Source organism: Ambystoma mexicanum, chromosome 12 (genome assembly GCF_040938575.1).
Source record: "Ambystoma mexicanum isolate Mex_15411 chromosome 12, UKY_AmexF1_1, whole genome shotgun sequence".
Taxonomy (NCBI): Eukaryota; Metazoa; Chordata; class Amphibia; order Caudata; family Ambystomatidae; genus Ambystoma; species Ambystoma mexicanum.
This window is the reverse complement of record NC_090936.1, coordinates 1,138,657,140-1,138,679,241: the sequence shown is the minus strand read 5'-3', so window position 1 is coordinate 1,138,679,241 and position 22,102 is coordinate 1,138,657,140. Positions and strand designations below refer to the sequence as shown.

The 22,102-nt window shown below is 49.4% G+C and overlaps 1 protein-coding gene across 1 annotated transcript in view; it reads left to right on the top strand.

The window, feature by feature from the left end:
* KRR1 (KRR1 small subunit processome component homolog) overlaps positions 1-22,102 on the top strand; it is an 85,623-nt gene that overhangs the window by 24,082 nt on the left and 39,439 nt on the right. The window contains exons 3-6 of the mRNA XM_069629708.1: positions 3,551-3,685; positions 6,221-6,346; positions 6,436-6,519; positions 9,953-10,009. Coding sequence (XP_069485809.1) covers positions 3,551-3,685; positions 6,221-6,346; positions 6,436-6,519; positions 9,953-10,009 — 402 coding nt within the window. The remainder of the gene's footprint in view (positions 1-3,550; positions 3,686-6,220; positions 6,347-6,435; positions 6,520-9,952; positions 10,010-22,102) is intronic.

The window sequence follows — 22,102 nt, the reverse complement described above, 5'->3', positions numbered from 1 at the left end:
GTCGAAGAGTCTGGATGTTCAAGAAGAAGGCGCTCTTCAACCATATCAAGAGAGGTTCTTTGCGGTATGCTGGTATATAGGGCGACAAGATCAAGTCCTACCAACAGCTCAAGGTTCGAATTGAATGTTAACCCTACAACTTCATTTATCATCTGGATGGTGTCCTACACATAAGATTTAATTTTGTGCACTAGCGGTGAAGGAAAAAATCTGTAAATAGAGACAATGGATCTAGCACCGAATTCACCCCAGACACAATGGGTCTGCCAGGCGGCTGTACCATATTCTTGTGAATCTTTGGGAGAGTGTAAAACTGAGGAATTTGTGGTCTCGGGGCACACAGGAAATCAGCTTCTTTGATAGAAATCCAGCCGCATTCTTTAGCTTTATTGACTTTAATATTGATCCGTTGTTCTAAAGATGCTGGCGGATCTGTATGTAGAGGAATATAGCAACTCGGATCTAAAAGTTGTATGTTGCATTTGAGAATATAGGCCTCACGATTTTGTAAAACAATCGCGCCACCTTTATCAGCTTTGCGAATGACAATAGTTTTATTGTCAAGAAGGCCTTTAATTGCTGCTTTCTCACACTTGTGTTATGGAAGACAGATTTATTAGTACTTTGAGACTCTAATTTCTTTAGGTCATGTAGTACTCTTCTCTCGAATACTAGTGCCTCTGCTGTTCCTTCGCTAGCTGGCACACAAAAAGTCGACTTGTTGTGTGACCCTGTATCGGTTTAATCCGTTTCTAGCTCTTTATCTTGAAAGAACTGCCTAAGATGAACTTTCCTCATAAAAGCATGGAATTCTTGTCGGAATAGAAAGTCGTTGTTTAAATTGGTGGGAACAAAACCCATCCCTTTCTCAAGGACCTTAATCTCATCCTGAGGGAGATTATGGGAGGACTGGTTTACCACAAGGTTTGCATGCTCCTTGTCACTCGAGCCTCAGGTTCCCATCCTATTTGGTCCTGGTCTAAAAAAGTTGGTTGTGGTGCCATTGCTCCTCTGTTCCCATGCATGCCTCGATTACCAGCATTTCTGCCACAGTGGTTATTGCGTCTGTTACCTTGGCCTCGTTTGGGGCCGCCACGGCTGTTGCTGGTATCCGCATAGTTGCTTCCGTCACTTGAGCTGAATGAAGTGTCACGGAAAGTAACTAGTTTCTTTTTATTGGGGGCACCTAAATTGGAAGAGTCATTGGGTTTATAGTCGTCACCAGTATAGCGAAACGCTTTCTCGTGGGTGAAGTTTTGGATGCCCCTATTCAGCCTTCTAACTCGATCCTTTAGAGTATCGTCCTTAAAAGCGGACATCTCTGCAAGGAGAGATTTGGCTTGTTTTTTGTACAGATCAAGAGGAATAGCTTTTTTTTTAATTTCTTCCTCTAGTGCTGAGAGTTCTATTAGGATATTCTCAGACATTTCATTGGCCATATCTATAATAATGATCATCCAATCCCTTCCGCATTTCGTGGCGACATAATTCCATTGAAGTACGAAATTCTTGTTGTCCAAGAATAAAGAGTCCTTGTGGCAAAATGCCCTTCTTAAGGTACTCCAGCATTATGGACCCGTGTAACTCAGTGCGGATGAGCTTCTTTTTAATCTGGGAAAGTTTGTCCCATTTCGTAATATTAGCCGTAACTTCACTTTAATGTCAGACACTGGAGTTGGCGGGTACGAGAGGCAGTGTCGGTAAATATATGGGACAACACTGGGCATTCCACACCAGCGGAAGGTAGCTCTTGCTCACCAGCTGACAAAGGACTGCTGGTGGCGGAATGCTTTCGAACACATGACATGCACCGGGGAATCCACTGGAGTTCTATGCACACATTTGCATGCAATCATTCATTTATTTCCTCATCCTCCCACATTATTGGACTGGCTCTCCCGATCGATAAGCAGTCACGCTCTTGGCATCCTTATACCAACGCAGGGTCTCTCTTGTTTCAGGCCTATGTCACTTTGGGCTTGGACAGTCGAGCAGCATTGTTCAACACTGGGTCTCACCACTGCACCCCCTGAAGGCCCAATTCCTACCAGCTGCAACTGCATAGTGAATTGCCATAGGTTGCTATGCATTATAGCACATCTTTCTGGAATTTCTGTCTTGTCTTTCCTGTCATTAACAACTCTTGCTGTGGTTTTTTTCCCTCCTTCCCTGCCAGGGGGAATGCAATCCTCCTGTCTCCTTCCCATCAGTGCGTTGACACATCCGCTTGTACTTTGCCTTCTGGTGTTGACGCCTGTTGTCTTGGTTAGCCCTCTTTTATGCCTCTTCGGAACCCTCCTTTGACACTGTCGCTTTCTTTATTCCCCTTTTGAAGTATCCTTTCTTGCTTGTCAACAAAGTTGGTTGTGTGCCCTTCTTTCCCCTCCTGCCATGTCGGGGTCCTGTTGTGTGCGTTACCTACATGACCAACCTACTGCTTCTCTTCTCCCTCATTGTTCGTCTTTTCTTTTCAATGTAAAGTGGGGAAGGTGTGTTGTATCCTGGCTGCCTGCCTGTGTGTGTGTGCATGGAATCCTGGGTGACTGGCTGGCGTATTTCATTGTTTCTCCTGTGGGAAAGCTACCTTCCACCAAGTGTTGAATACCCGGTGTGCCTGTTACGTATTCTGACCACAGTCGCACACCCATGGTTGCATGGAGACCGCAGTAGAGGCCGCATGTAACAGTGTGTAGTCCTTTGCCTTCTCAATGTGTGCGCAACGAGAGGGTGTGCTTTGTGTTTTTTCTTTCGCTGTTAAACGAGATTCTTAGTTTCGGGGAACCAAATCTCAGTTCACTAGTTAGAGCTGCTTGTCCAGTCCATCAGCAGTGTTCCCAGAGGAAACACCCAGAGCCTCTAGTTAACCTATTTTTTCCAAGTTTAATTGTGAATTGTTAGTTTGTTGTAAGGTGCAACATGACACAAGTTGTTCAAGCTCTTTATTGTAGTATAGTTTTACGTTGCAGGCCATTTGTTTTTTTAGTTTTTTTACAGTTGATCAAAAATACAGTGTTTTCTTTTTCAAGCAGCATCCTGTTTGGATCTATTTGACCTAAAACATTTGATCTAATTTATTTGACCTTTTTTTCGGTCTAAAATGCGGGGGTGGGGGCCGGCTAGGCCCCACACTTCCCTTCAACCTAATCTATACCCGTACCCACCCCTATATATATATAATTGAATTTGACCGAAAAAAAAGTTTCAAAAAATGAGATCAACTGTTTTTAGTTCAATTATGCTAATACCTCTTGTTTGTACTACAAATGGAAAGTGATTTGTTTCAGTGTGTTCTGAGCGCCTTACTTGAAAATGGGTGATTCTGCTGAATGCAAAAAGCAGCGTTAGGTTTGCTTATGCATGTCCAGTTAGTGTAAAAATGTAGGCATTGTATGACGTCACGTGTGATTATCAAGCATAATTGCATGAATAATTGGACTCGATTTTCATAACCAAAGCGTGGTACAGTGACTTCCTTACTGACGATTTGCTGCAATCTTTGCTAGATGTTGACCGCTTTCAATGGTGACCTTCTCTTTCCATTTGTTTGTAGCACGTGAAGGCATCGCTGGACTTGATCGAGGGTAGTATGACGGTCAGCACGACAAAGAAGACGTTTGATCCTTATGTGATTATCCGGGCTAGAGATTTAATTAAGCTTTTAGCAAGAAGTGTTCCTTTCGAGCAGGTGAGTACAACGTTCTTGCTTGGGTCACGTTATTATTAACTAGAATGGGTGAACATTTCATCAAGAGACTGCACTGTTTGAGATGGCGGTCTGTTCTCCTGGTACCAGGGTAAGAAATGGGATGGAAGAAGACCGAACAGAGCTCCGGCAAGGTTCGTCTTGCCGGAGCTCTTCTGTGTTCCTGGGCCAGCCCAGGAAACTCCCAGATAGGTCTCAAGCTGAGCTCTGACAGTCCGTGCTTCAGAAGTCTCGGGGCAGACTGAATGCAGGAATAGCCAAGCAGCTCTCCAATTTGGGATATACATGTCTGCAATTTGCAGACTTTTTTTGTTAGGTTGAGTATTGTGACTAATGAAAAGAGCAGAGTCCAACTCCTCTTCCATTACTCGCGCAAAAGGGTTTCTTACTGAATCACTATCAAACATGTCTCAAATTTGAATTTGTGGGCATTCTTGTGTTCCCATAATGCTCTTTGCTTGTATGGCAATTGCCAGGCTTGGGTTATATGAGGAGATAATGGTTGCGTGACCTGGACTGCAGCCACACCCCTCGGCCCTGTCCCCCCACAGCCCCAGGCGCCCCAGGGAGGAGAGGATTTCCCCCAGTAAATGTTTTTGATTTCCAGCACTGCCTGGTACAATGTGACGTTCTCCCCTGCAACGGCTGCACTTCCAAAAACGTGGACTGCGTCTGGCGTTTGCGCAATATAATGTGGAAACTCAATGTTTTTAAAAACGAAAATTGATCAAATAGACAAGTGAAAAGAAATGGTAGAATGTTCTCTGCATCTTTATTTGCAGTTTCACTGGTACTTGGTAGAATAATTTAATCGTATATTTTGGTGAGCTTTGCCTGCCATCTGTTGGCGGCTACAGTGCACTGCATCTACTAAAGTGGGGGAATGTCACTCTATAATATTTTCAAAGTGAACTTTTATTTGTATGTGTAATCGTTAACCTGTGTGTGCTCCCAATTAAAACAGAAAATGGCGAGGCACAGGAGGAAGACGTCTTTTCCAAGTACTACACCATTTGTTAATGGCGAGGCTGGGATTCGAACCTAGACAGAGGAGTATTTGGGCTTTCTGTTGCTATAGGCCCAACTAAGTGCACACACCCCAACCCCACTGCCCCAACTTTACTTCACCTATGCCAAACTCTTCACCAGATTCTGACCCTTCAACAGGCTCTACCCGCCTTGGCCAAACCACCTCCCTTCTCACCCATCTTGTCCCAATTGGGCTTGGGGAAAACGGAAGGAAATTCTTGTAAGGCTAAGGGGATTAGAAAGTTATTGCTTCCACTCTATTTTAAGCCTGTCATCGTCTATGTTTTTCTTGAGTGTTTTGTCAGATCACTGCTGGACAGGATTTGGAGAAGGCAATGTGTTGTATAGTTGCAGCCCATGTACCTCCAATCCCTTGGCCTGAAATGTCATTAAAAGATGGCAACATCTGAACTCTGCCTGGTCATAAATACTTCAGTGGAGTAAAGTAACTTGGAGTAGGTTCTTGGAACCCTTGGCTGAGCGTTCTCATGGTGGAGTAATGGATAAGGGTGACCCTGAATGTTCATATGTGGGATTCAACAGCATTCCTCGTAGCTGTGCAGCGCAAGTAGCCTTTTATAACAAATAAAGCTGTAAGCCGTACATACTGCTTACATCCTTGCTGTTTGTTTTGGACTATAGACACCCCAGTCTTATGAAATTCGTAACGGCGCCGTGTTTCTTTAGAGTTCATTTCTAAAGCCACTGCAAACATGTTCTGTATAGCTGAATTTCTACTCGCATGAAGCTAAACAGGACATGTTTGCCTTGCCTTTAGAATTCACTGTGCCGAGGGAAGTAAACAAACGCCAGCTCCCTCTAGCTAAACAGTGCCTGAAAGTCTTCTATAGGGGCGTTTGATCATTGCTGCCAGGGCATTGAAGCATACAAACACATGGAAAGATTATAAAATGGAAACCTGCACGTTTGGAAAAAAAAAATAGGGCTTTGGGGCACATTAAGTTGCTCATTCTACATTTAAACATTGCTTGTAACATGTTTTATTTATTTTATGTAGGGGTGGGCACAGTTTGCACCTATACGCATAATGAGTATGGCCCTCCTTTTAACTGTTTGCTGCGGGAAGTAAACAGAACTCGTTGACGCAAGCAGTTATATTAGATCATGGAAGCGGTGGTGACTGCGAGGGGCTCTGGACAAATTCTATCCTCTTTTCTCCTGGTCCCTCTACATATTTCGAATTACCCAAGCTTCTGCGGGATCACGACTGGCTGCAGAACCATTCTGCAGGCCCTATTAAAGTGAAACGCAAGAAACCACATGGTTGAAGTGCTGCAAGTGTGAATGCACATGACTTTCAAGAAGCCCCTTTAATTTAGGTCATAGGCTGTTGTTGAGTAAATATAGTTCTGTTCTGAACCACGATAGTGCGAAGACAATGTGCTGCACGCTATATAGTGCAGATGCTTTTGTTTGGAATTCTCTGCAGCTCTCATCTCATAAGCAAGGCTTATTTGTCCTCCACAGGCTGTACGTATCCTCCAGGATGACATGGCATGCGACATCATCAAAATTGGCAGCATGGTGAGAAACCGGGAACGATTCATAAAGAGGAGGCAGAGACTTCTTGGTCCAAAAGGTTCCACTCTGAAGGTATCACTTCCTAATGGAATGGGTTTGTAAATGTGCAGCTACCATTACGGCAATTGAATGACGCCTGTACCCCATTTCCTTTCCTGCAGGCTCTCGAACTGCTGACCAGCTGCTACATCATGATCCAGGGTAACACAGTATCGTCTCTGGGACCATTTAATGGCCTTAAGGAGGTGAGAGGTCACCTGTTAAGAAATCTAATAGTTTGACTTTTTTCTTTAAGTAAAAACATTTGGCCCTTCATAAAATTACATAGCTTCTACAAATGGTTGGACTTTTTATTGATTACATCAATATCAATTAGGTAGAAGTGCCATTCACTCTTTGTATCCCTATACTTTAAAAGGTTTTTTTGGTACGCTTTACTTGCCCTAAGAACTCCCCTGTATTAAGAGTTTGCAGCTGTGCACTAATTTTTCACTTCATTTCGACCATTAACTGCTTGTAACCCTGTGGTCTGCCAAAGTGTTAACAAATCTTGCAAGGAGCAGAATTTCTACAAAAGAAAATAACAATCTACAAGCCAACAAGACTCCTCAGGTCAAGCAACGAAATCTGCCTGGAACTAAAACCATACATTAAGAAAAAACTCTGAGGCACCGCCTTCTACCACTTAGCCGCAAAAACCTGGAACAACATCCCAAAGAGATAAGAAACACCAAAGATCACCTAAAATTCAGAAAATTACTAAAAACCTGGCTCTTCAATATCGCAGACTAAAATCAAAACAACAGAAAGGAAAAAGAATGACTGACTAGCTCGCAGAACCAACTGAGAAGCACTGGCAGCACCTGGACGGATGACGCAGGCAGAGTGGAACACAGGCACCCATGGAGATGGAATCAACAACCCCAGCCAACCCTAACCAACATCAACTGCCACTAGGTACCACTGGGTTGTGGAACTGTCAAGATTCTACAAACCACCACACTAACTGAGGTGTGGACACTGGCAGGTGCACTGGTTATATAAGTGGGAGTGAGGAACACGTGGGGTTGTTGGGGAGGCTGGTGGAGGTGGCAGCGAGATATGAAAGGGACCTTGAATTCAGAACGGGGCCCAACCTAACCAGAGGCACAGGGTGCACACACACCCCATCTGTGAGATTACGCAAGCCCAACTCTTCAATTCAGGATAGAGATGGCAACTAACCAATTCCACTAACAATTTCCTCTTCTGCATACACCTCTCAAACCAAACACAACCACAAACCTACAGCACAACAAACTGCACAAACTTCACTACAATGCAACAAAAAAAAAAACACAGACTCGCACAACAGTAAATTACGACTACCGTCCGCAAACACCCCAGGCCCAGCCAACGGACCCACCGGGTTGAGGCCGCCAACAGCACATCACTGCACTCTTGCCTTTTTCCATCCTCCTCCCACTAACTCACCCTCACTCCCTATTTCAGAGCCGCCACAGTGCCAGGGGACCACTCCGGTGGTGATAGTGCGCGGTACAAATGTCCTTTAACATTAACATTCATTACTTCTTCCTCTTTGCTTGAAGGACCCGTGTGTGAAGTGCAGCTTGGACAATGACATGGGTCCCTCCATGTGATTTCAATATGTTTCTTAGTTTTAGGACCTTGATAAATAAGATGAGGTCACATTCGGAATTAAGGAATTTAGTCCTGTATGCAAACTGCAGTTCCACTCACTGTGACAAATCTGATGATGTCATCACTTCTTTCCCAGAGATGGCCTGTTCGCATGTGCTCACGAGACAGCAGCAGTTACCTGATCCTGACCCTGGGGGAAGCTATGTGCGGGAGGACCACATGGGCGAGGGGCGAGATGGGCGTCATAAGATGAGACATGGCATCTCTATTCCTCATGCCTTGATGACATATTGTGGTAACCCCCTTCAACGACCTACGAGACTTGCTGATGGCATTCTACAATATCTTGGAAATGGAATTACAAAAACGGTCAATCCCATGTATTTGAATCCTTTGGAAATACTAAAACGAGGAGGAGGAATGGAGCTATGAAGATCACTAGAGCACGAACGCCCACACTGCGCTGTAGTTGTTGAAAGGAGACACGCAATACCAGGACATTTAAATCCCCCACAGCTGATGCAGGAGAGAGAGTTGGATACCTGACGCAAGCAACCGGCTCGCATCGGAAGAAGCTCAAGGGGAACCTGGCGGAAGGTGAGGTCTGGTGAGGGGGATGAGGGGAAACGGGCAAACCCCTGCCCGACGCTATGGGGTTGCCGGCATCCCAGAAGGGAAGGTACAGAAGAGGTCATTCCCACAGACAACCATTTATTACATTTAGAGTTTCATCCTGCTTTGCGGTGGCAGGGCTGAGAGCGAGAGGCTACCCGTTTTTCCTCGGTGACCAGACAGAGAGCGGAGAAGAGGTTGAGCGGTCTCTATTGGCATTCGCGAGGAAGAACAAAGCAGCCAAATGCAACTAGTGAGCCCTGCTGGGGAAGGTCTGACACGGGCGCTTCAGGAGGATTTCCGCACACCGGGAAAAGAGCTGAAAAGCTGCTTTGGAAGGAAGAGCCCATATTGAGGGAGAGTTGTGTTTATATGAGAAATCCCTAGCAGGAAGTATACCAGGCAAATCCAAGTCTTTGAAGTGAATTGCAAGTACCATGGGAGGGAGTTGTCCTCTTAGACTATAAAGAACGTGGCTGTTCTTGTTGAACTATTGTTTGTGCTGGAGAAGCCTGGGGAAGGGAGTCATCCCCTGGAACTGTGAACACTATCCATTTGGAACCTTTTAAATTGGATTTATCCATTTCATTTGGAACTTTGAACATATGTGCACTTTCAAGGCCAAACCAATACCCTTAGCACCTTAGTTAATTTCAGAATGTGAGGGCTAGGATAGAATTTCGGGTACAGGACATTTTGCTTTGGACATCTTGACACAGGATAGACCCTTTAGTTGTTGGTTCAGGTAGGGAAATGCCTCCTAGAGCAGGGACTGGGAAGCATTTTCCAACCCCTTTTTATTTTTAATAAAAGTTTATAGCAATCACTATTAGTCCTCTCTGTCCACGTCTCATTCCTAGTTCATCATACCATCCTCTGCTTCCATTAGAAACAGTGGGAAATGGGTGCAAGATTTTTTGGAGGGCCATGTTACCCACAGAACATTTTTGCACGTCGTATACGTCTTTGTCACTCCGATTTTAATGTGGATGACAATATAGGAGTGGCAAACCTGCACCAGAGAAGCCTTTCTACAATAATGACCACTGTGCAAAAAGGTCACTGCAAAATTGAGACTTGATCACATGCTCCCATTAATGCCAGTCAAGCTTACACAAAGCTTGTGCCGTTCTTCAAATGTCCTTTTTATTGTGGCGTCTGTTGCAGATGTACTCCCTCCCTTCTTCGCCTGCCTATATTTGTTTTTAACATAAGACAACACGAGTAAAGAAACTGCTTTTGCCAAACCTCTGATTTATTGGAAAATGTTGGAGCTTCTTTGTTCAGTTTTATTGATGCTTGGCTCAAAAGCTTTTTTGTTTCCACATGTAATAAACCCACGTTTTTTTCTATGAATTGCAGAAAAGGTTTTAAAACAGAATGTTTTTAGGCAACTTGATGTTGGGCCTTCTTTTTCCCCCTCAGATTAGAAAAGTGGTCCTGGATACGATGAAGAATATTCATCCCATTTATAACATTAAGGTAAGGATTTGGCAGCAAGTCTTTTTTTGCCCCAGAGCAAGTAAAGATATGTTGGATCATGTGTGCTTTCTTTTCAATATGTTCATATGGCATAGTCAGCAAGAGCTGTTAGTCCATGAGGGCAGACGTTCCCGTATTTCTGGGTGTCCTGACGTCCATGTCTTTATGCCAACCATGGAAATTTGTGTTCAGAAAAATGCATTACTGTTCTTATGTTCCGTTTAAAAAAAAAAAGGGGCCTTGCTACAGAAGTAATCAATGGCTACTGCTTTATTCTTTAACGGTTATAAAGACATTCTTCATGACGTGTTATTTCTTCAGACACTGGGAGTACGTGTGATAGAATGCCATCTGTGAAGGCAAAATCGTTTTTTTTCTTTCATTTCAATATATAATGATGTACGAACATCTGTCTCTGAAAGTGAGGTCTGCTAAGCAGACTATACTTTTAGAATGCTCCATGCTGAAAAGCAAAGTGCAAATGTGTAACTTTGTTTAGTCTACTGACGTCTCTTGGCACCTGCCTTGTAGCTACATGGCAGTTACAAATTAATGTGCATTCCTTCCGATAACCTAATGGGAACCCAAAGGTCCAGCAGTCAGTGTCTGCCTTTCATCGTGGGCAGTGCTGATTTTTAATATATTTCTATAATTGTGTGGTCCCAGAGCTTGGTGGCAGATGAAACTTTAAATATAAGAAATGGTTGTCTGTGGGAATCCACAGTTGCACAGACCAAAACGTGTTACTGTCATGTTATTGTTGGCTTGATTGCTAATGTCTAATTTGCAGGGTCTGCTAGTGTGTGTTAGCATCCAGGAGCTGGTTTTCACCCAAGACAACCATTTAGGCACAGCCTTGGGAAACCCCCATATTTGACCTACGGGAAGGCTTATCGCCTTCTCCAGAAGACAGGAAATCTACCCAAGGAGTTAGATGGTATGAGGGATCAAGAGTAAGACTCAGAGACAGTATCATTTTTGGTATTAATCAAAGACTTTTATTATCAAAAGAAAAAGAGGGGTTGGGGAAATCCTACCTATCCCTGACTCTGAAGGGTTTCCCTGCCTTAACAAAACTAAGGAATGTCTGGGTCAGGATTTCTTGAGCAAAAATAGTCCTGTGTCCAAAATCCTAAACTGACCCTCACACATTAAATGCAATATAACGTGAAATGGGGAATGTCTCTTGGTTGAACACCTGCAGCTTCCTTCCAAAGTTTCAAACATAAAGTGTCTAAGGTGAAGAAAAGAAAAAATGAAGTTCCACCAGAGAAGGGACCTCCCTTCCTGGAGAGTCGTTATTCAAAGTGTTGCTTATCATATATTCCACAATCCCAAAGGGGAAGGCACTTCCCTTTAATTTTCTCAGTTTACACATGACCGTTCTTTCTCTGAACCCCTAATTCCTTTTTTAGAAAGGGGTGGTTTCTACCTCTATTTTCTCTGGACTTTCAGGGGGTCTCTGCTCTGTTTCTCCAATCCCTGGCTTACTCTCCTGCTAGGGTTTTGTTTCGCTACTTGGCCACGTGTCCCAGGTTTACTCTCCTGCCAGTGCTTTTTGAGTCCTCTCAATATTCAAGTGCAAATCCCAGGTTCACACTCTTCATTAGCATTCACTCGTTTCTGTATCCAGGTAATTATTTTTTTCATTTGTTGGGCCACTGACCCTTCTCCAACTGTGTTAAATGTCCCAGCTCCTTTTTGTGGGTTTTTGCTCTTTGATAGCGGCACCAGCCTCCGCCCTGAAGCACCCGGGTATCACAATCTCCTTCTCTGGGCTTACCGGTCTTCTCTGGCAACGGCGGCATAACTTGCATCTCACAGTTTTCTCCGCTGTCCGTCTACTGCCTGGGAGCGTGTTTTGTTGGCTTCTCAGTTTCCGCCTTGCCTTCTCTTTCGCCCGGCAGCGCCTGCTGCTAGGGTTGGCAGCGAAGCAAACACTCTTCCTCTTGACTTCCTCGTCAGCTTCTTTGCTCCATTCCGCAGCTTGCTTTCCTCCCGTGTGCCAACCAGTGTCGGGAGGGCTGACTCTCTCGTTCCATATTTGAATGTCCCGGCACCTGTTAACATCTTCCAATGACTAGAATGCGGTGTTAGTTTGCTGCTTCTAGTGATCTTCATCACTCCACCCCTCTTCCTCTTCTCAGTGTTATTAAAGGGCGGGGAATGTATTTAAGTCCCAGCATTTGTTAACATCCTCCAATGACTAGAACGCAGTGTGGCCTTGCCGCTTCTAGTGGTCTTAATTCCTCCACCTCTATTTCTCAACTCAGCATTAAAATGGGAGGTATGCGAAACCGAGATTCTTTATCTACCCTACAATACTCCCGTCAAGAATGACGAGGTGAAGGTGTGTTGTTAGGTCCTAATGAAATGGGGGTGGGGGGAATACCTTGTTTCTCCTAGCAAGTCTATCCCACTCCCATATGGGTTGTCGCCCCACATGTGGTCCTCCCTCAGGTGGCCTCCCCCTGGATCAGGTAGCGTCTGCCTTTCCATGGCCACATGAGGAGAGACTTTCCATGGGAAAGGAGGGACGACATTGCTAGATTTGTTACATTGGGAACCGCTGCCTCAAAGGCAAGCCTTGTCAGAAAAAAGGTGAGGTCGACACGAGGATGTCATACTTTTAAATAACATCAAGCCAATTAGTATAATTATCTTTGAGCGAATGCTTGCTACTTTCCATGAGAGTATCTGCCTCACCCCTCGTGTGCATTCTCTGACAGCACCCGTCTGTACAAATTAATTTGCACTCATATCAATATGTTGCGCTCTCAAGCTCTCTGTTAACCGTGATCACATTTTAAACCATCATTTAATTCACCCTTCCTCACGGTTGGTGTCAAGTTGCTGCTGCTGTTGCTATTGTTGCTCCTACCAAGACCTCTTCCCAATAGACACCCAGAGTTACTATGTCCTACAGTGACTTCACCACCACTAAGGTTAATGACGGGGGACACATTCACAGCACTTTTGGCCTCTTAGATTCTTGTCCCTGTCCTCATTATCCATCATCCCATCAGGCGTAAGTTGTTTAATGGTGTTCGTCTATCCATAATTATGCCAGTCCACAACCTCTAGATCAGTTAAGGGCTTGAACCCGTTCCTTAGCACTGCAAGATGATTACTAGGGGGGGGGTCTAGTACTCAGTAGACCTGTTCATCCAGGTTGGGGTTTTCCACAACACCTTGTGTTTTTGGACTTTAGACATCTGCTGACACAGGATTCAGGATGAGTCGGCTTGAGAAGTCACCAAGAAAGACTTTCAAAGCTACATCGAAGAGGAGCCAGCCACGGAAGCAGAACTAGTTGGTGAGTTTAGGGGTGCGTTTGCAGTACAGGGGGCAGCAGTCACCCTGGGAGCATCTCTGAATGGGGAGATGGAACCACTGCCCGATTTCCTGGGATGAAGAAACTCTGGTCGTTTTGGCATGAAGACTCTTTAGGGGTTGATTCATGGAATTAATGTGTGCTGAAAATTCCCGCGCGGAGGTACCAAAAAACGTGCGATTCGCAGTAAAAGTGCGAGAATCGCAGGGAAACCAGCGCACATCGATTCATGGAAGTCCGTGCGCGAGAAAAACATTGGATGTGCGCTGAAAAAGTGCCCCGCGCACGCCGGCCCACAGGTCATCCAACACATGCGCCACGGCCACTGCGAAATCGCACATAGCGCAGCGCACATCACAAAAGTAGGCGGAACACGGGGCGTAACACTCGGAATGGGGAACAACGCGTGAAAATATGGGCATCACGGGGGAAGTACAGGAGGCAAGTGCGCGGAACTCCCACACGCTCGCCTACAACCCGTATTCATGGAATCGAATAGGGCAAACCAACGCACGGTCAAAGACGCGCACAGGGCCAAACAAGTACACCACAAGAAAGCAGGCGGTAGCGTCCCTGCGCCTGAAAAAAATGTGCGCCAAAATGTGCGCTAACAAAAAGCACTCATATACAGCCATGATGAATGGTCCATACAGTAGCACTCTAGGACAAATGAGGTGCAAAGGGGTACCGACAAACAAGGACACCGGCTGTGTGAAAAATAGGGTGTGCGTGTGTTCCTGGGTGCGTGGGAAGTTCCACACGCGATTGGCCTGGGTACGTGTACTTCGGGGTGCGCGGGAAGTTCCACACGCGATTGGCCTGGGTACGTGTACTTCGGGGTGCGCGGGAAGTTCCACACGCAATTGGCCTGGGTATGTGTACTTCGGGTGCGGGGGAAGTTCCACACGCGATTAGCCTGGGTACGTGTACTACGGGGTGTGCGGGAAGTTCCACACGCGATTGGCCTGGGTACGTGTACTTCGGGTGCGCGGGAAGTTCCACACGCGATTTCAGCATGGTACGTGTATTTCGGTGGTGCCGGGGAATGCTAGACATGATTTGGCCGTGTGGGTCCTCTGAGGTGTTCCCTCTACACCCTCCACAGCCCCTGTAGGCAGCCCACACCACAGGGGACTAACCTGCATCCCTGCTCATGTCCCACAGGCAACCCATCCACCATGGCCATGCCCCCCAGCCAACCCACATGTCACCTTGCACTACTGATCACCAACACATATCTCCCAGCACCCCCACCCCTCAGCAGTGCAGGGGCTGCCTCCACCAGGCCCCCACTCATGTCTCCCACCACTCCCACCCCCCAGCAGTGCAGGGCACCCTCCACCAGGCCCCCACACATGTCTCCCACCACCCCCACCCCCCAGCAGTGCAGGGCACCCTCCACCATGCCCCCACTCATGTCCCCCTGCACCCCCACCCCCAGCAGTGCAGGGGCAGCCTCCACCAGGCCCCCACTCATGTCTCCCTTCACCCCCACCCACCAGCAGTGCAGGGCATCCTCCACCATGCCCCCACTCATGTCCAGCTCATGTCTCCCTGCACCCCCACCCCCCAGCAGTGCAGGGGCAGCCTCCACCAGGCCCCCACTCATGTCTCCCCCCAACCCCAGCAGTGCAGAGGCAGCCTCCACCAGGCCCCCACTCATGTCTCCCATCACCCCCACCGCCCAGCAGTGCAGGGGCAGCCTCCACCAGGCCCCCACTCATGTCTCCCATCACCCCCACCCCCCAGCAGTGCAGGGGCACCTTCCACCAGGCCCTCACTCATGTCTCCCCCACCCCTAGCAGTGCAGGGGCACCCTCCACCAGGCCCCCACACATGTCTACCACCACCCCCACACCCCAGCAGTGCAGGGGCACCCTCCACCAACCCCCCACTCATGTCTACCATCACCCCCACCCCCCAGCATCCAGGGGCACCCTCCACCAGGCCCCCACTCATGTCTACCACCACCCCCACCCCGCAGCAGTGCAGGGGCAGCCTCCACCAGGCCCCCACTCATGTCTCCCATCACCCCCAGCAGTGCAGGGCACCCTCCACCATGCCCCCACTCATGGCCCCCTGCACCCCCACACCCCAGCAGTGCAGGGGCACCCTCCACCAACCCCCCACTCATGTCTACCATCACCCCCACCCCCCAGCATCCAGGGGCACCCTCCACCAGGCCCCCACTCATGTCTACCACCACCCCCACCCCGCAGCAGTGCAGGGGCACCCTCCACCATGCCCCCACTCATGTCTCCCTGCACCCCCACCCCCCAGCAGTGCAGGGGCAGCCTCCACCAGGCCCCCACTCATGTCTACCACCACCCCCACCCCCCAGCAGTGCAGGGGCAGCCTCCACCAGGCCCCCACTCACGTCTCCCACCCCTCAGCAGTGCAGGGGCAGCCTCCACCAGGCCCCCACTCACGTCTCCCACCCCCCAGCAGTGCAGGGGCAGCCTCCACCAGGCCCCCACTCATGTCTAACTCATGTCTCCCATCACCCCACCCCCCAGCAGTGCTGGGGCAGCCTCCACCAGGCCCCTACTCATGTCTCCCATCACCCCACCCCCCAGCAGTGCAGGGGCAGCCTCCACCAGGCCCCCACTCATGTCCAACGCGTGTCTCCCACCACCCCCACCCCCCAGCAGTGCAGGGGCACCCTCCACCAGGCCCCCACTCATGTCTCCCACCACCCCCACCCCCCAGCAGTGCAGGGGTAGCCTCCACCAGGCCCCCACTCATGTCTCCCATCACCCTCACCCCCCAGCAGCGCAGGGCAGCCTCCACCAGGCCCCCACTCATGTCCCCCTGCACCCCCATCCCCCAGCCATGCGATTTACCTGGGTACGTATATTCCTGGGGTGCGCGGGTAGTCTCCCACGCGATACCAGCAGGCTAAGTGTATTATGGGTCCGCGTGAACTTCCACACGCGATTGCCCTGGGTACGTGTATTTCGGGGTGTGAGTGAACTTCCACACGTGACTGGGCCTGTGAGAGTGGGGTAGGTGTATTCCTGGGGTGGGTGGGAAGATTCACACGTTCGCCTACAACGCGCCGAAAAAATAAATGGTCCAATCCTCAAACACGTACGCCAGCATGAAGCAGGCGTACGTCGACCCGCGCAGCATAAAACAAGCTCAGACACCAGGATGAATATACCGTTCCTAGCAGCAGTGGCCGTGGGTTACCAAAGGAGGAGGAGGAGGATAGTGAGGGCCCGAATTTTCACTCCCATAACCAGCCTTTTTTGGGATGCCTGATGACCAGGTGTATGGGAGGTACAGGTTTCCACCACACAATACTGGACCTGGTCAGTGAGTGGGAGGATGACCTCACATCACCCACCCTGTGCTCCCAAGCACTCAGCCCCCTGGAGAAGGTCCTCAATGTACTGCACTTCTTGGCGACGGGATCATTTCAGCGGACAAGTGCTATAGTGGGTGGGGTGTCACAGGCCACGCAGTCACGCTGCCTACACCAGGTCTTGAACATCATCACTGCACGCCCATCAGTCCGTAGGCACATATACCTGCCCAGGACACCTGCAGAAAGGCAGGCTGCCACCTTCGATTTCTACGGTGTGACACAATTCCAAAGTGCTAGGTGCCATTGACTGCACCCATGTGCCACTACGTCCACCCAGGACATCTGAGCACATCTATAGGAACCGCAAGCAATGGCATTCCATCAACGTGCAGGTAGTATGTAATGCCAAGGGAATCATCACCTCAGTATATGCCAACTATCCAGGGTCCACCCACGACAGCTTCATTTACCGGATGTCTACCCTAAGCCGGGACCTAGAAGCTGGGCGGCATGGCGATACATGGCTGCTTGGTGAGTATGAATGCCACTGCACATGCATGCATGTCAGATGCAGAGTTATGTCACTACCCCACTAATGATACCCATCACCTCCTCACCAGGGGACAGTGCCTACCCTCTGAGCACCCACATGATGACGCCAATTCGGAACCCCATCACGCCTCCCGAGGTAAGATACAACACAGCCCATATTGCAACCCGGGGCATAGTGGAGCGCACATTCGGAGTGCTCAAGTCACGCTTTCGCTCCCTTGACCGTTCTGACGGGCAGCTGTTATATGCGCCCCAGTAGTGTGCAGGATCATAGTGGCAGCATGTGTCCTGCACAATGTTGCAACACGCCGGGGCCTGGCTGTGGACATGGTGGTGCCCCCACATCCCCAACCACATGCTGCGCATGGGAGGGGAAACGGCATGGGGTGAGGCAGCCCGTACGCATCTGGTGGCTAATTACTTCACATAGAAATCACACCCCTGTAGAGTGAACACAGCCCTGGCACATACCATCCGATAAGCAATGATGACTCGACCTGACAATTATGAAGAACAAAGGGACAGTCAACTGTCAGAACCATAGCAGCCTGAGATTGTTCATGTGGAAGTGTCACAATGTGTGCACCCCTACCTACACAAACACCACCAATGCAGTGTCATCAAAAGACACACTTCCATGCTGCAGAAATGAATGCCCACTTGCAAAATACTACATGAGAACAGTGCCATGTCACCCAACCCCTCCCCGGCACGGCCACACAACACACCATGGCATGTCATGCAATGTGAGAGCAAACAAATTAATCCCCACAGCATGCCCCAAGTGTCACCAGCTACAGTGTCCCTAATGGAAACATGGCCACACATGAAATGCTCACAGTAATGCAGGACCTACAACACACATTACCAAATACTTACCAAGAATACCAATCACCTACACAACCTCCAACCTACCTTAAACATGACATTACAGACTTAAAAATTTGCTAGCCTCACTACCTGATGATGCCAGCACTTCGAACACTTACAAGTATACAGTGTTAGCGCCACGCAAGAGTGTAGGTGTTCTGCTTACAACATGGACTCCAGTTCCAAGGTGGACCGCCTTGTGAAGACATGAGAAATGGACCTGCAAATTAGGAGGATGAGATGGATGCAGAGGCACATATCAATACACCATGCAGTGTACAATACAACAACAATATGCACTATGAATGTAAACACAATATTGACTACAGACTGCCCACACATCGAATGGGAGTCCAACGTCACCATGTACGTCAATGTCACTTGGGCACACCCTTTGCAAGCCCATGGAAACGGGAAGCAGGAGGGGTGTGTGTGTCACACAAACCCAAGCATCTGAACCAAATTCATGACAAGCCTGCATGTGCCCAGCCACAATGCAGCGTATGCCCACGGGAGCCACACAAGGCAACACACTGTCCCAAAAAAAAAGAAAATCAAAAATGGCCATTAATGGGCCCGGGGGGGTGGGGGGGACACCCAGGAGGTCCGAGGACAGGGTGCACACCAAAACCCACCTGTGTGGATCTTGCAAAAATAAAAAACACCTCCATGGGCTCACTACACGGCTGCCCTATTGTGGGAGAATCACTGCTGTCGCTCTCCTCACCCTCTGCAGCTGCATCAGGAGGTGGTGGCACTATGGGAGGCAGCCCACACAAAGCCCTAGTCTGTTCCTCCATGGCAGCAAGCATGCGGGTGTGGTAGGTCTCGTTCTGGAGGATAATTGTGCGTAGGTCCCCATGCAACAACTCCCGCCCTAGTTGCCTGCATCTCAGCTGAGAGCGTACGTGTGAGACGCTCCAGCTGCTGTTCTGTCCTTCTGTTTGTTGAAGCCTCAAGCTCAACAAGAGTCGTCCTGAGGTGAAGGAGTTCCACACTCAGGGCTTCCCTGTGGCCCTGGGACTCTATGAAATGGCTTCCCGCAGAGTCGCCAGTGCCGCCCGCCTGTCCCTGTCAGACGCCAACATGTCCTCCCTGTGTGACTGGCAGATGCAGTCTGTTGTCTGCTGCAGTCGCTCCATCAGCCTTTCGGGGGGGACAGTGGAAGTTGCCACCCTATCCATGGCCTGAGCCATCATCTCTGATGATGCTGCCTGTTGGGTTGCCATACAGTATATGGATTTCTCCCATGCGGTATTGCCAGGTGGCGTACGGCCACCACGTCGGCGGGCACCACACCTGTCTGGGTCAAGGCGAACTGCGCCTTGCTGTGCCGGCACTGCCTGAGGCTGCAGGACTGCATTCCCTCTCTGATCTGCTGGCCCAGGAACAGGATCAGATGTTGCGGAGTGTGACCCTGCATCCGTAATCACCAAAGGCTTACCTGCCAACACTGACATCCCCATTGACGGTTCTAACCCTGGTGCAGGTTGGTCGGTCAGAACAGAATCCCTCCCAGGAACACTCACTTGCGACGGCACATAGGTCTCATCATCCGAATCGACACCTGAATACAGCTCGGGGGGGAGGTGCAGCCAGAGACACCCCTTGAGAGCACGACGTGCAGCAGTTGTGGGTTCTCACCCACCACCACACCACGTCCCTCGCTGGTGGTCGGTCGGGCCTCAGACCCCTCCTGGGTCTGCACCATCTCCACAACCCCAGCAGTATCAAGTGCGTCATCCCCTGCAAAGACATAAAAGAAAACAAATGGAAACAGGCATTAGCACTATGGCACGCAATTAGGGCTGAGAGGCTACAGAAACAGTACTTGATTGACGCATGTCCCACATGACTAAAACCCTCCCATGCATGCACCGTCACTGCGTGTGAAGGGTAGGCAGATGGCACACATTGATGACACCAAGATGGAAGATGAACACATTTGCTGCATTCTGCCTAGCAGTGGCATCACACATTGGCCAGTGATTGGCAGGTCAAATACACATGCCATCACACAGATGGCATGTACCCATAGCCATAAAGTGAAGAGGGAGAGGAGGGCACCAATTGTTCATTCAGTCCAGTTTGCTCATGAAATTGATTTTTTCATTGAAATGGTTCAAATGTTTAACCTGGAGCTGCCAGTCCAAAATAGACCTATAGCACAGGGACATGTCTAAACAAATCATGTCCAGTAAACAAAGCCAGTCCACTGTACCATAGCCATGTCAGACATGTGACAATAGGACTGAGAAATGCTGAGTAAAAGTGGTGGTATGCAAACAATCTGCCTGAATAAACAGAGGAAAATAAGCAACAATGTTGTGGCAAGATGACACTTCAAGGGCAACTGGCGTGGTGTTGGGCTGGATGTCTAATGTTGGCAGAAGGGATACTGCTATACCCAAATGCTGGTGCGCAGAATGTATTGGATGAGGCACATGGGTGACCCAAACCACTCAGGCGCACACACCCTCACCTGGCACCCAAACAGAAGCCCTCCCACACACACACACACCATGCACATGGATGACGCACACATGCATGTGCACTCACTGGACAATGCCTCGTAATCTGCCAGTTCTCCCACGCCTTGGATCTGTTCCTCTGTGACGTAGGTCCCAGCAACCTGCTCATGTGGAGTGAGTTCTATGCCCTCTGCTGGAGACCCACCTCCAGTCACTAGAGTTGCGGCATGACTTGAGGCCAGCTTATTCTTTGCCCTGCGCTCCAGGTCATTCCAGCGCTTGTAGCATTCAGTAGCTGTGCGCCTCACGATTCCAAGGGCATTTATGATGTCCGCGATGGTCTGCCAGTGTGCCTGACATTGTGCAGGGTGTGGTCTTGGATCTAGCAACAATCACCATTTCACGGTCATGTGCGGACACATACTCTACAAGTGCATTCAGTTCGGCCTCATTGAAGCTGGGCTTCCTTGACGGGCCGGACTGTATAGCCGTGTCTGGGGCATCAGCCTCTACTGGACGAGCACTCTTCCTCTTCCGCTTGGAAGGTGGTGGGGATCCTGAGTGTCCTACGCTGCTCTGGACACTAGGGGCAGGAGCCCCGGTGGACTCTGTACTAGGAGTGTGGGATTGCACACTCAGCATGGGAGTTGGTGCAGGCATTCGCTCAAGTGTGATGGTGTCGGGGGGAATGTCAGCATGATGGACTTGGACCGACACTGTCCTGGCTGGGTGTGTGAGAGGTGGGGTGGATGGAGCCGCAGCTGCCCCTGCAGCCTCCCCAGCCTGCCTACGCGGGGCAGCAGATGACCTAGCTGCCCCTGATCCACATGGCCTGATGACACCAACGTGCACCGGCGGACGTGGCCTAGACCTGCTGACCTGGAAGTCAGCCATGGAGTCACCCTGTGCCAGGTCTGGTTCCACAGTGGGCTGGTCCAACAAGGGCTGAGCATGGATGGTGTCAGCCACGTTACCCTCAACCAGTGGGGGGGGGGGCTTGGGTGTCCCTGACTGCTCCTCCACACATGGGGGGCTAGGGGCACCCTGCAAGTCACGGCCACGTCCCCTACCGGATCCACCATGGCCGCCACTTGGGGCTCGGCCACCTTTGCCACCCTTACGGCTTGTTCGCCTCCCAGCCATGGCTCTGATGTTATTGTGCGTATGGGAGTCGATGTGAACTATTGTCCTAGGCAATTGGGGGTCAAAGGGGTTGGGTACCAGATGGTAATCGTACCCTAGTGCTCTAGCAAGGCTGTATGTCACCGCTGGGGAAAGATGACGGGTCACGCAACGCACAGGCACCCCAAAAAAGGGAAGTAAGGTGCACGCAACCCCTCCTAGACCACGTGTGTGGAAAAATAAACCTGCACTACGCTGTGGCACCCAGAAACACAAGAATGAACGTATGCGTGTCACACGCAGCCTAGAATGACCTCTGAAGGGGTATGCGACACACGGGGCAAGCACAGATGTTAAATACGTGCGCGACTCACCGTCTGCCAGGAACAAAAGCGTGAAAAATATGCGCGTGTGCGCGTTGGCAACACCCCCGC